The following is a 12,818-nucleotide window of genomic DNA, read 5'->3' as shown; positions in this document are numbered from 1 at the left end:
TTTTTTATTTTTTTAAAGGTATTTGTTAAGCACTTACTATGTGCCAAGCACTGTACTAAACACTGGGGTAGATACAAGATAATCAGGTTGAACACAGTCCATGTCCTACGTGGGGTTCACAGTCTTAATCCCCATTTTACAATAGAGGGAACTAAGAGGCCCAGAGAAGTGAAGTGACTTGGCCAAGGTCACACAGCAGACAAGTGGCAGAGGCAGGATTAGAACCCAGGTCCAGTTCTTCTCTATGAAGGAGACTAAGCTGCTATGAAGGAGAAGCTTAGTTCCACAGGATTGTGTGAGGGAGAGGATACCCTCACACAAAGTAAATTTAAAACCTTCCAAAATAAAGAGGAATTGAGGTCAATCCCATGGGGAAGTGTTTTCCAAAGACTTCAATATAATATTTAATGTTTGCAGTGTTAAAAAGATCATCACTTTATTGAGATAGAGCGATGAAATAATAGCTAGGTGGATTTCTGGATCGTAATAATTTAATAAGAACAGTAATAATTGTATTTGTCAAGCGCTTACTCCAGGAGGCCTTCCCAGACTGAGCCCCTTCCTTCCTCTCCCCCTCGTCCCCCTCTCCATCCCCCCATCTTACCTCCTTCCCTTCCCCACAGCACCTGTATATATGTATATATGTTTGTACATATTTATTACTCTATTTATTTATTTATTTATTTATTTTACTTGTACATATCTATTCTATTTCTTTTATTTTGTTAGTATGTTTGGTTTTGTTCTCTGTCTCCCCCTTTTAGACTGTGAGCCCAATGTTGGGTAGGGACTGTCTGTATATGTTGCCAATTTGTACTTCCCAAGCGCTTAGTACAGTGCTGTGCACATAGTAAGCGCTCAATAAATACGATTGATGATGATGATGATGATGATATCAGGCACTGACAGGCACTAAGTGGATAAAAGCCAATCGGGTTGGACACAGTCCCTGTCCCACATGGGGCTCACAGTCTAAATCCCCATTTTACAGAAGGGGGGAAGTGAGGCACAGAGAAGGGAAGTGACTTGCCCAAGGTCACACAGCAGAGAAGTGAGGGTGTCAAGTAATCAGAATAAATAAAAGGAAAGATAGATGCACATCATTAACAAAGCAAAATAAATAGAATTGTAAATATGTACAAGTAATAAATCTGTACAAACATTTTATATATATATATACATAGGTGCTGTGGGGAGGGGTCCTCCGCGTACTGTTTAGAAGCATGATTTGTCAAGGTTCTTCTGAATTCTTCTAAGTTACAACAGTAAATATCCCATTTTTCCGCCTGTAAATCATATCTGCTCTTTGTCTCTGCTAGTTTATTTTGGCGGTCTTCGTCCTGTCCCTCATTCTGCCAAAGAGCTGCCAGTACATCAAATGGATCGTTTCAGCGGGGCTGGCACAAGTCAGCGAGTTTTCCTTCGTTCTGGGAAGCAGAGCCCGAAGAGCAGGGATCATTTCTCGAGAGGTGAGTTATTTATCTTTGATTTTTTTTTTAAAGTATATTTGTTAATCCTTACTATGTGTCAGGCACCATACATAGCGTTAGGGTAGATACAAGCTAGTCAGGTTGGACGCAGTCCCTGTCTCACATCATCATCATCATCATCAATCGTATTTATTGAGCGCTTACTATGTGCAGAGCACTGTACTAAGCGCTTGGGAAGTACAAATTGGCAACATATAGAGACATGGGGCTCGCAGTCTTCCTCCTTATTTTACAGATGAGGTAACTGAGGCCCAGAGAAGTGGAGTGACTTATCCAAGGTCACCCAGCAGACACGTGGCAAAGCCGGGATTAACACCCAGGTCCTCTGAATCCCAGGCCCATGCTCTTTTCATTAGGTCACGCCGCTTCTGGATTACAGGCCCTTTATTTTATTTTATTTTGTTCGTATGTTTGGTTTTGTTCTCTGTCTCCCCCTATTAGACTGTGAGCCCACTGTTGGGTAGGGGCTGTCTCTATATGTTGCCAACTTGTACTTCCCAAGCGCTTAGTACAGTGCTCTGCACACGGTAAGCGCTTAATAAATACGATTGATTGATTAATAATTATAATAATAATGGCATTTGTTAAGTGCTTACTATGTGCCAAGCACTGTTCTAAGCACTCGGGGGGTACAAGGTAATCAGGTTGTCCCACATGGGGCTCACAGTCTTAATCCCCGTTTTCCAGATGAGGGAACTGAGGCCCAGAGAAGTAAAGTGACTTGCCCAAAGTCACCCAGCTGACAGTTGGCAGAGCCGGGATTAGAACCCATGACCTCTGACTCCCAAGCCCGGGCTCTGTCCTCTGAGCCACACTGCTTCTCTTTGTGAACTACAGCACTTCTGTTCTTGCCGCAACCTTCTTCAGGCAAACCCAAGCGAAAGAGAAGCAGCGTGGCTCAGTGGAAAGAGCACGGGCTTTGGAGTGGAGGTCATGGGTTCAAATCCCGGCTCGGCCATTTGTCAGCTGGGTGACTTTGGGCAAGTCACTTCACTTCTCTGGGCCTCAGTTCCCTCATCTGTAAAATGGGGATTAAGACTGTGAGCCCCATGTGGGGCAACCTTATCACCTTGTAACCTCCCCAGCACTTAGAACAGTGCTTTGCACATAGTAAGTGCTTAATAAATGCCATCATTATTATTATTATTATTATTATTATTATCATTATACACAACTAAATCCAATAAGCTCTCGTTTTCTAAGGGTTATAGAACTGTTTTTTGGTGTTTTTTTAAAAGTCATCCATAGTATCTGAAAACCTAACTTTTACTTCTTATATCATGGAACTATTCAGACAATCTATGTGAGGATAACTGGATAAGCGCTTAATAAATGCCATTATTAGACTGTGAGCCCACTGTTGGGTAGGGACTGTCTCTATATGTTGCCAACTTGTACTTCCCAAGCGCTTAGTACAGTGCTGTGCACACAGTAAGCGCTCAATAAATACGATTGATTGATTGATTATTATTATTATAAGCAGTGAGCACCTAAACATGAAAAGGAATGAAATAACGACTCAACAACTCCTCATCTTGCAACCCCAACCCTGTCCGCCCCCTCGCTGTCCCGTCACTGTTGACAGCACTGCCATCCTCCCTCACAAGCCCCGTAACCCACACGGATTCAATCTGTCGTGAAATCCTGGTGGATCTACCTTCACGTCTCAAGATGCCTCAGCCTCCCTCGCTGAATTCCCAGCCTCCTGTCCCTCCTCACTCCAGTCCATACTTCACCCTGTACGCATTCAGCGCTCCATGAATACCACTTACTAATTATTCACTCTGCTGCCCGGATCATTTTTCTGAACAAAATCAGTCCGTATCTCTTTTCACCTCAAAGACTTCCAGTGGTTGCCCACCCACCTTCGCAACAAACAGAAACTCCTTATCAGCCTTAGGACACCCAGAGAAGCGGTGTTGCCTAGTGGATAGAGCGTGGGCCTGGGTTCTAGTTCTGACTCCACCACTTGTCTGCTGTGTGACCTTGGGCAAATCACCACTTCTCTGTGCCTCAGTTACCTCATCTATAAAGTGAGGATTGAGATTGCGAGTCCCGTGTGGGACGGGTACTGTGTTTAGCTCGATTACCTTTCTACCCCAGTGCCTGGCAAGTAGTAAGCACTTAACATATTTATTACTCTATTTATTTTACTTGTACACGTCTATTCTATTTATTTTATTTTGTTAGTATGTTTGGTTTTGTTCTCTGTCTCCCCCTTTTAGACTGTGAGCCCACTGTTGGGTAGGGACTGTCTCTATATGTTGCCAACTTGTACTTCCCAAGCGCTTAGTACAGTGCTCTGCACACAGTGAGCGCTCAATAAATACGATTGATTGATTAACAAATTCCATAAAAAAGAAAGAAAATCACCTCTCCCCCTCCTATCTAAACTCACTGATCTTCTACTACAACCCAGACAGCTCACTCTGCTTCTCTAATACCATCATCATCATCATCATCAATCGTATTTATTGAGTGCTTACTATGTGCAGAGCACTGTACTAAGCGCTTGGGAAGTACAAACTGGCAAATTGACAAAGACCCTGCCCGTCCTGGGTTCACAATCAAAGAGGCAGTAAGATGTCACTGCAGTAGAAATAATGATTCTTTCCTTCCAATTTTCAGGTGTACCTCCTCATATTGAGTGTGACAACCTTGAGTCTTTTACTTGCCCCAGTTTTGTGGAGAGCTGCAATTACAAAATGCATGCCAAAGCCAGAGAGACGATCCAGCACCTGACAACAAAATGCTTCACCTGGAATTAATACATTTCCTTGCCCAGGCTGCCTTTGTTCCTTGGTGTATTTCTAGGAAAGTAGAAAGCAGAAAAAGTCTGTGTGAGTCCTCTAAACATGCGCGCTTATGAGCCTGTTGTATTAACAAAACAGCAAAAAATAGTTCCATGTTGGCCCAGATTACACAAAATACACTTTGTCACCTTTTAGAATCTTCCAGCACAACTCTTGTTTCGACTCCATTCATCATACACAGTAGAAATGTTTCTTCGGATTTGGCGCCATGCAAATCGGCTTGACTATTTTGCCCTTATGTGCCTTCTTAACAAATTGGTTTCATCCTTTCACTCCTCAAAATGCCTGTTGCACAAACGTTATTATTTAATGGTGCCTGTGGTACCTTGTTAGAAATGTCCAATTTAATGGTATAACTTTAGAATTGTAATCTGTTGATCAAATACGTCAAAAAGCTTATTTCAGTAATGCAGAAATGCCAGCCAGTAGTTTTGCACATATGAAGTTATTAAAATAGTTGTAAATTCTCGAGTCACAAAATGCAGAAAGTATTTCAGTGGACTTGTGTCTTTTATTTTTCATGTATTAGGATCAAAGCGTCAGATGCAGATTCTTTAAGGATACACTATTCTGATTCCAACATTGCTAATTTGCTACATCACACACTGACTACATTCCTCAGAAAGATTTCACTAGACCCAGGATGTGAATCCATCGCCGACTGGGTGCTCATAAAGGAAGTTAAATGAACCAGGGCAATTTTCCACTCATTCAGTTGATCAATATATATCATCATCATCAATCGTATTTATTGAGCGCTTACTGTGTGCAGAGCACTGTACTAAGCGCTTGGAAAGTCCAAGTTGGCAACATATAGAGACAGTCCCTACCCAGCAGTGGGCTCACAGTCTAAAAGGGGGAGACAGAGAACAAAACCAAACATACTAACAAAATAAAATAAATAGAATAGATATGTACAAGTAAAATAAATAGAGTAATAAATATGGACAAACATATATACATATATACTTACAGTCGTTGCTCTGTGTGCCAAGCACTGTACTGAGCGCTGGGGTAGATACAAGACAATCAGGTCAGACACCATCCAGATCCGACATGAGGCTCGCAGTATTTATTGAGCACTTACATAGTACTAAGCACTTGGGAGTGTATTATAGAGTTAGTAGGCATTAATATCTGTTCCACCATCTAGACCGTAAGCTCATTATGGGCAGGGAATATGTCTACAAATTCTGTTGTATTCTCCCAAGCGCTTAGTATGATGCTCTGCATATGGTAATCGCTCAGTAAATACCACTGATTGATTAGCAGACATGAGCTTAACCCACAGAGAGCTTAGGGGTCCCAGAACAGAGCTCGGGATTGTCACTTTGAGATGTGGACAGTTTCAATATATTTATAGGTAAGCTTGTTAGGGGCAGGGAACATGTCTGCTAATCGTAGCGTATTCCCCGAATCAATCAATCAATTGTATTTATTGAGCGCTTACTATGTGCAGAGCACTGTACTAAGCGCTTGGGAAGTACAAATTGGCAACATATAGAGACAGTCCCTACCCAACAGTGGGCTCACAGTCTAAAAGGGGGAGACAGGGAACAAAACCAAACATACTAACAAAATGAAATCAATAGAATAGCTATGTACAAGTAAAATAAGTAAATAAATAGAGTAATAAATATGTACAAACATATATACATATATACAGGTGCTGTGGGGAAGGGAAGGAGGTAAGATGGGGGGATGGAGAGGGGGACGAGGGGGAGAGGAAGGAAGGGGCTCAGTCTGGGAAGGCCTCCGAAGCGCCTAGCACACTGCACACAGTAAGCACTCAGCAAATACCATTGATGGATTGATTGAAACGGGCAAACCAAACAATGCAACTCTGAGTACAAATTATGGTCCAAAACAGCAGATCACTCAAACACTATTCATGAAGGCACAATTCCTGATTGTACACCAGATTTTTTGTTTTTTTAGAACCCCATACCAAACTCCTCTTTGCACAGGAATGACATCCATACCTTTTTAATAATTAACTGATAATAATTGTGGTAGTTGTTAAGCGCTTACTATGTACCAAGCACTTTATAGTGTGGGAGTAGATACAAGGTGATCAGGTTGTCCCATGTGGGGTTCACAGTCTTAATCCCCACTTTATAGATGAAGTAATCAATCAATCAATCGTATTTATTGAGCGCTTACTGTGTGCAGAGCACTGTACTAAGCGCTTGGGAAGTACAAGTTGGCAACATATGGAGAGAGTCCCTACCCAACAGTGGGCTCACAGTCTAAAAACAGTGGGCTCACAGTCTAAAAGTAACTGAGGTAGCTTGCCCAGGGTCACACAGTACACAAGTGGCAGAGGCAAGATTAGAACCCATGTCCTCTTGAGTCTGAGCCCGTGCTCCTTCCACGAAGCCATGCTCGTACTCTTTTTGTTTATATCAATCATTTATCGTTTTCCATGCTGCCAATCAAAGCAAAATACAGTTGTACTTGAAAAAAGAGCTTTTTATGGTTTCTCTGAATGAGATTCACCAAACCAATTTACGGTTAAAAGTTTGTGAGCCAGCATTCAGGGACTGAGGTGCCAGTTAAAGATGTTACCAATCATTTATTGAGTGCTTGCTAGTGCAGAGCACTGTACTAAGCGCTTGGGAGAGTACTGGCCTGGTTGCCTAGTAGAATATCAATCAATCAATTGTATTTATTGACTTTATTATTATTATTATTTATTTATTTATTGACTTTGTTGCCAATTTGTACTTCCCAAGCGCTTAGTACAGTGCTCTGCACATAGTAAGCGCTCAATAAATACGATTGATGATGATTGAGCGCTTACTGTGTGCAGAGCACTGTACTAAGCGCTTGGGAAGTACAAGTTGGCAACATATAGAGACAGTCCCTACCCAACAGTGGGCTCACAGTCTAGAAGAATATGCCTTTAGCCCGTTGTTGGGTAGGGATTGTCGCTATTTGTTGCTGAATTGTACTTTCCAAGTGCTTAGTACAGTGCTCTGCACACACTAAGCGCTCAATAAATACGATTGAATGAATGCATATCCCTGGGAAATGACAAATTCAAGAGACTTTGAACAGCAGCCAAAGTTCTAGAACAGCCAACTCTGGAATTGCTGAGGTTTGCCAAGAGCCGCACCCAAGAAGACACCCTAATGATTTTAAACCATGAGTTAGCCGTGAATTATGGGTTGATGTTAAGTCCGAGGGAAACTGAAACTGAGGTGATATATCAGCCTGTAATAAATCAGTAAATGAATGAATAAATACACTTTTTTCTAGGAGAGGCACCCTAATGCTTGAGGAAAGCAGCATGGCATTTTGGATGGAGCATGGGCTTGGATGCCACTTGTCTGTTGTGTGGCCTTGAGCAAGTCACTTCACTTCTCTGGGTCTCAGTTACCTCATCTGTAAAATGGGGATTAAGACTGTGAGCCCCATGTGGGACAGGGACAGTCTCCAACCTGATTTGCTTGTATCCACCCCAGCGCTCAGTACGGTGCCTAGCACATAGTAAGTGCTTAACAAATACTATAATATTTGTATATATGCTTGTACATTTTTATTACTCTATTTTACTTGTACATATCTATTCTATTTATTTTGTTAGTATGTTTGGTTTTGTTCTCTGTCTCCCCCTTTTAGACTGCGAGCCCACTGTTGGGTAGGGACTGTCTCTATATGTTGCCAACTTGTACTTCCCAAGCGCTTAGTCCAGTGCTCTGCACACAGTAAGCGCTTAATAAATACAATTGATGATGATGATGATATAATAATAATAATACAGTGCTTGGCACAGAAGAAGGGCTTAAAAAATTCCACTATCATTATTATTTTTTTTTTAGCACATCCCAAGCACCTAAAACAGTGTGTTGTACCCCAAAGTCCTCACTTTCAGGCATCAAGAACAACTGAAGTGTTAGTGTTGGGAGAATTGAAGAGTCTCAGTAAAATTGCTCCTATGAATCCTGGTAATTTACATCCATGTGATTGTAAATTTAGCACTGTTCTAAGTGCTGGGGTAGATACAGGGTAATCAGATTGCCCCACATGGGGCTCACAGTCTTAATTGCCATTTTACAGATGAGGTAACAGGCACAGAGATGTTAAGTGACTTGCCCAAAGTCACACAGCTAAGTGGTGGAGCCTGGATTAGAACCCACGACCTCTGACTCCAAAGCTCGTGCTCTTTCCACTTAACCACACTTCTTCTCTTACTATTATTATTATCTCCTCATGGGTGTCCCGCCAACACCCCAAAGTGAATGTGTTTAAAACAGATATCTTCTGCAACAGTCAGTGAGTCAGTCAATGGTACTTATTGAACGCTTACTGTGTGCAGAACAATGTACTAAGCGCTTAGGAGAGTACGATATAAAAATACGACAGACACATTCCCTTCACACAGCAAGCTTAAAGTCTAGAGGGGGAGATAGACGATATAAATAAATAAAATACAGATATGCAGCGTGGCTCAGTGGAACGAGCACGGGCTTTGGAGCCAGAGGTCATGGGTTCAAATCCCGGCTCCGCCACGTCTGCTGTGTGACCTTGGGCAAGTCACTTCTCTGAGCCTCAGTTACCTGATCTGTAAAATGGGGATTACGACTGTGAGCCCCACGTGGGCCAGCCTGATCACCTTGTATCCCCCCCAGCGCTTAGAACAGTGCTTTGCACATAGTAAGCGCTTAACAAATGCCATCATTATTATTATTATTACTTGTACATAAATGCTGTGGGGGATGAATGAAGGGAGCAAGTCAAGGCGACGCAGAAGAGTGGGAGAAGAGGAAAGGAGGGCTTGGTCAGGGAAGGCCTCTTGGAGGAGGTGTGCCTTCAGTAAGGCTTTGAAGGTGAGGAGAGTCATTTTCTGTGGGATATTAAGAGGGAGGAAGAGGCAGGACATGGGTGAGAGGTCAGCAGCTAGGCAGACGAGGTCAAAGAACAGTGAGAAGGTTGACATTAAGAGGAGCGAAATGTGGAGGCTGGATTATTGTAGGGGAAAACCAAAACCTGTCCTCCTTCCACCACTGATTGATGGATGGATGGATGGATGGATGAAGTTACAACTGTAGTCTGCCCAGAGTCTGGAATGGCAGCTGCCAATGACTCATTAGATTTCAATCAAATTGAAGTTCTTCAAAGACTCAGTGTTTGACCTTTGATAGCCCGTCAGCCCCTTGAGGGACAGAGGCTGGGACCAACCTGATTTTCTCATCTACTTTAGTGCTTAGTACAGTGCAACAAATACCGTAATAACTATAATTACTATAGCCTCTGAGATCTGAACCTACCACTGAAGGAACATGCAGCCTTCCAAGCAGTTTAATCAGCGTCCCCTCGAAGCCACATTTAGGATTTTATGACAAGAGAAGATCATCCCAGAAATAAATCAGTTCACCAGCCCTGACGCAATGGCTCGCTGCAACACAGTTTTGCTGAGAAGCCAACTGGGGAGAATGGACGACAGCAGGCTGTCTGTACTTGATTCATTCAATCTTATTTATTGAACACTTTCTGTCTGCGAAGCACTGCGCTAACCGCTTGATTTTATGCCCACCCTACAATATCCTGATTCCTTTTTCTCCTGCATGCTTTGACATCTTATTTGTACTTCCCGAGTGCTTAGTACAGTGCTCTGCACACAGTAAGCGCTCAATAAATGCGATTGAATGAATGAATTTCAAATCAGTGACCTCACCTGTAAAATGGGGATGAGGACTGCGAGCTCCATGTGGGACAGGGACTGTATCCAACCCAATTAGCTTGTATCTACCCCAGTGCTTAGGACAGTGCCTGGCACCTAGCAGCATGGCTCAGTGGAAAGGGCGCGGGTTTGGGAGTCAGAGGTCATGGGTTCCAATCCCGGCTCTGCCACTTGTCAGCTGTGTGACTTTGGGCAAGTCACTCAACTTCTCTATGCCTCAGTTCCCTCATCTGTAAAATGGGGATTTAGACCGTGAGCCCCAAGTGGGACAACCTGATCACCTTGTATCCTCCCCAGTGCTTAGAACAGTGCTTTGCACATAGTAAGCACTTAACAAATGCCATTACTATTATTATTACCTAGCAATTATCTTCATTCATTAAGTCGTATTTATTGAGCACTTACTGTGTGCAGAACCCTGTACTATCTGGTGGGGGGGAGGGGGCTGTAGGGGGGTCAGTAACAGGGAGCAGAAAGGACTGTGAGCCCACTGTTAGGTAGGGACTGTCTCTATATGTTGCCAACTTGTACTTCCCAAGCGCTTAGTACAGTGCTCTGCACACAGTAAGCGCTCAATAAATACGATTGATTGATTGATTGATTGAAAGAAGGGCAGAGAAAACTGGTCCAGTTGGGGGATTATGGAAAAAGCACGCAGGAAGCAGCCACGAAGCTCCAGAGACCTTAGTGCCGAAGGAGGAAGTTCTAAGGGAGCTCACTATTGGCAGCCCTGATCCAGCAATCAATCAATAACGGCATTTACTGAGCGCTTACTGTGTGTGCAGCACTGTACTAAGCGCTTGCACACTTCTAGCTTTGCTCTGGCTCATCGTAGTCCCTGTCCCACGTGGGGCTCACAGTCTCAATCCCCATTTTACAGATGAGGGAACTGGGGCCCAGAGAAGTGAAGCAGCTTGCCCAAGGTCACACAGCACACAAGTGGCAGAGCCAGGATTAGAACCTGGCTCTATCCACTACACCATGCTGCTCCCTAAGTGCTCTCCTAAGTGCTTAGTACAGTTCTGTGCACCACAGTAAGCACTCAATACATAGTACTGGATGACTAACCACAAAGTACAGAGGTACTTCCAACAAAAGGTATTCACTTAGGCCCAATCTTCACAAACAACAAGCTAATTAAAAAATTGAACTATATTGAGATTTTGTGAGTGTACCAATCAATCAGTCAATGGTATTTACTGCGTCCATACTATGTGCAGAGCACAGGATTAAGCAATCGGAACAGTAAGATATTACATATTAAGATATTAAGATATTACAGATATTACACGTTCCCTGCCCACAACAAGTTTACCCATGAGAAAGCTCTAGAAACCACTGTCTCTGAGGTAACCCTATGAATGAGCCAACATGCTCAATTATTATCTATCCTTTGTGAAGAAGGAATGTTCCGAGTCTCACAGTCCTCTGGAAAGGGTTGTTTTTTTTCCCTCTGAAATAAACCACTGGCTAATCCAGTAAATAAATAGGTTCGATTTCCAGTTATTCTCTAAGCACCCTTCTCCACCTTGAGATTGCCTTCAAGTTGGACTACTTTCGGTTTGCATTTCTGCTAAGGTGATTTAGTAAACAGTACCTTTCTCTAGCAGTTTCACGTCCTTGTTCTCTGCTTATCTGATTAGCAAAAAGAGGAGCTGACTATGCAACTCTACCTTCTAGAGAGCTCCTAAACTTCGGTATCCACCATATTTTTTTTTATAATGGCATTTATTAAGCGCTTACTACATGCAGAGCACTGTTCTAAGCGCTGGGGGGGTTACAAGGTGATCAAGTTGTCCCACGTGGGGCTCACGATCTTAATCCCCATTTTACAGATGAGGGAACTGAGGTTCAGAGAAGTTAAGTGACTTGCCCAAGGTCACACAGCAGACATGTGGCTGAGTCGGGGTTCGAACCCATGACCTCTGACTCCAAAGCCCGTGCTCTTTCCACTGAGCCACGCTGCTTCCCAGCCATATTTGACACCTCTTATTCCCCAAATAATAATTACAGTACTTATTAAGTACTTAATATGTGCCCAGCACTGTATTAAGCATTGGGGGTAGATACAAGATAATCAGTCTGGACACAGTTCCTTTCCCATAGCGGGGCTAAGAATGTAAGTAGAAGCACACCCTCTAAACTGTAACCTTGTTGTGGGCAGAGAAAGTGTCTGTTTATTGTCGTATTGTACTCTCCCAAGCACTTAGTACAGTGTTCTGCAGACAGTAAGCGCTCAGTAAATACGATTGAATCAATGAAAGAGGGTGTAGGATTTAATCCTCGTTTTACAGACGAGGAAACTGAAACATGGAGAAGTGACTTGCTGAAGGTCACACAGCAGACAAGTGGCAGAGCCAGAATTAGAACCCAGGTCCTCTGATTCCCAGAACTAGGCCGTGCTGCCTCTCAATCCCTGCCCACAAAGAGCTTTCAGACTGGATGTTTGTACATATTTATTACTCTATTTACTTATTTATTGTACTTGTACATATCTATTCTATTTATTTTATTTTGTTAGTATGTTTGGTTTTGTTCTCTGTCTCCCCCTTTTAGACTGTGAGCCCACTGTTGGGTAGGGACTGTCTCTATATGTTGCCAGTTTGTACTTCCCAAGCGCTTAGTACAGTGCTCTGCACATAGTAAGCGCTCAGTAAATACGATTGATGATGATGATGATGATGATGATGACAGATATTAAAATAAATTACAGATGAATACGTTCATCACTACCGTTGGCTTCCCATTATTCATTCATTCAATCGTATTGATTGAGCGCTTACTGTGTGCAGAGCACTGGACTAAGAGCTTGGAAAGTACAATTCGGCA

The 12,818-nt window shown here is 42.9% G+C and overlaps 1 protein-coding gene across 3 annotated transcripts in view; it reads left to right on the top strand.

The window, feature by feature from the left end:
* Positions 1-4,769, top strand: part of TMCO3 (transmembrane and coiled-coil domains 3) — a 97,485-nt gene extending 92,716 nt beyond the window's left edge. For all 3 annotated transcript variants that reach the window (XM_038761582.1, XM_038761584.1, XM_038761583.1), the window contains exons 12-13: positions 1,320-1,469; positions 4,119-4,769. In XM_038761582.1, coding sequence (XP_038617510.1) covers positions 1,320-1,469; positions 4,119-4,232 — 264 coding nt within the window. In that variant the 3' untranslated portion in view covers positions 4,233-4,769. The remainder of the gene's footprint in view (positions 1-1,319; positions 1,470-4,118) is intronic.
* The last annotated feature ends 8,049 nt before the right edge of the window (positions 4,770-12,818 follow it).

The sequence above is a fragment of the Tachyglossus aculeatus genome, chromosome 20 (assembly GCF_015852505.1).
Source record: "Tachyglossus aculeatus isolate mTacAcu1 chromosome 20, mTacAcu1.pri, whole genome shotgun sequence".
Lineage (NCBI taxonomy): Eukaryota > Metazoa > Chordata > Mammalia > Monotremata > Tachyglossidae > Tachyglossus > Tachyglossus aculeatus.
This window is presented reverse-complemented; position numbering and strand designations above follow the sequence as displayed.